Source organism: Cyprinodon variegatus, unplaced genomic scaffold (assembly GCF_000732505.1).
Source record: "Cyprinodon variegatus isolate N-32 unplaced genomic scaffold, C_variegatus-1.0 Scaffold15, whole genome shotgun sequence".
Taxonomy (NCBI): Eukaryota; Metazoa; Chordata; class Actinopteri; order Cyprinodontiformes; family Cyprinodontidae; genus Cyprinodon; species Cyprinodon variegatus.
This window is the reverse complement of record NW_015150468.1, coordinates 128293-129351: the sequence shown is the minus strand read 5'-3', so window position 1 is coordinate 129351 and position 1059 is coordinate 128293. Positions and strand designations below refer to the sequence as shown.

At 37.1% G+C, this 1059-nt stretch overlaps 1 protein-coding gene across 1 annotated transcript in view; it reads left to right on the top strand.

The window, feature by feature from the left end:
• Positions 1-6: 6 nt before the first annotated feature.
• LOC107090733 (axonemal dynein light intermediate polypeptide 1-like) overlaps positions 7-1059 on the top strand; it is a 7473-nt gene continuing 6420 nt past the window's right edge. Inside the window, exons 1-3 of the mRNA XM_015384294.1 lie at positions 7-148; positions 733-839; positions 914-1051. Of these exons, the coding sequence (XP_015239780.1) occupies positions 71-148; positions 733-839; positions 914-1051 (323 nt within the window). The 5' untranslated portion in view covers positions 7-70. The remainder of the gene's footprint in view (positions 149-732; positions 840-913; positions 1052-1059) is intronic.

The following is a 1059-nucleotide window of genomic DNA, read 5'->3' as shown; positions in this document are numbered from 1 at the left end:
GAATAAGTTTCGGTGTCTGCGGGCAAAACTTATTTTATTTTTCCTTTGTGTTAAAAAAAGAAGGTGAAAAATGATTCCTGCATCTAATTCTTTTTTGAAATACGACGATCCGATGTTGATCAAGAATTCAGAGACTGAATCTCCAAAGGTGAGTTTGCTGCAGTCACATTGAAATGGTAGGTTTGTACATAAATCGGACCAAGATTTATGCGGCAGGACCACCACAACATAGTAGATATGTGCGTTAAAATAAATTCCAATGTAACCGAAAAATGTAGGCCTATGTGGTTAAAAAAATAAAAAGAAATAAATAATAATAATTCAATTAGGCTTTCAAGTATACTTAATTAATTTAAACGATTATGGATTACAGCTAAATAAAATAGTAATTTTTTCAAGGAAGAACAAATAGTTTCTAAGTTGATTGCTTAAGGAGTGTCTTCACCCAACGGGGAAAAGAACATTTTTTTAGCTCTTATTCTGGATTCAGTCTTTGATGAGAGGTTTGAGAGGATATCCAGACTGTACTTGTTTATATTTTACATACCACACTTTCCTTCCACCAACGTTTTCATTTGCTTGGATTCAGGACTTTAAACCACCACCTTTTGGAAACCTTACACTGCAAAAAATTTAAATCTAGAGTGCTCTTAGGTGCATGTTTAGATTCAACTGGTACATTTTCACATAACTTTTCTGTTATCTGGTATTCTCTGGACAACAATCCCTCAGCAGCCATCAGACTTCAAACCAGCTACTCGACCTTCTAAGTCAAAACCTGCAACGAGTGAAGACAATACGGAAACCAAGCAGATCCTGGAAGCCATTTTTCCACCCAGGTATGCCCATGTTCTTATTTAGTAAACTGTCCTATTTATTTCAAACTATTTATTCTCAACCATTAATGTTGCAGGGAATGGATGGACGGAAACCAGCGTTGGGTGCAGAAGGTATCTACTGCTCCGTCTACAAGAGCAGATGTTATCCAACTGAAGGAACAGCTGAATACAAAGCTGAATACAAAGCTGCAGCAGAGCTGCAGCAGAGACAGGCCAGGCT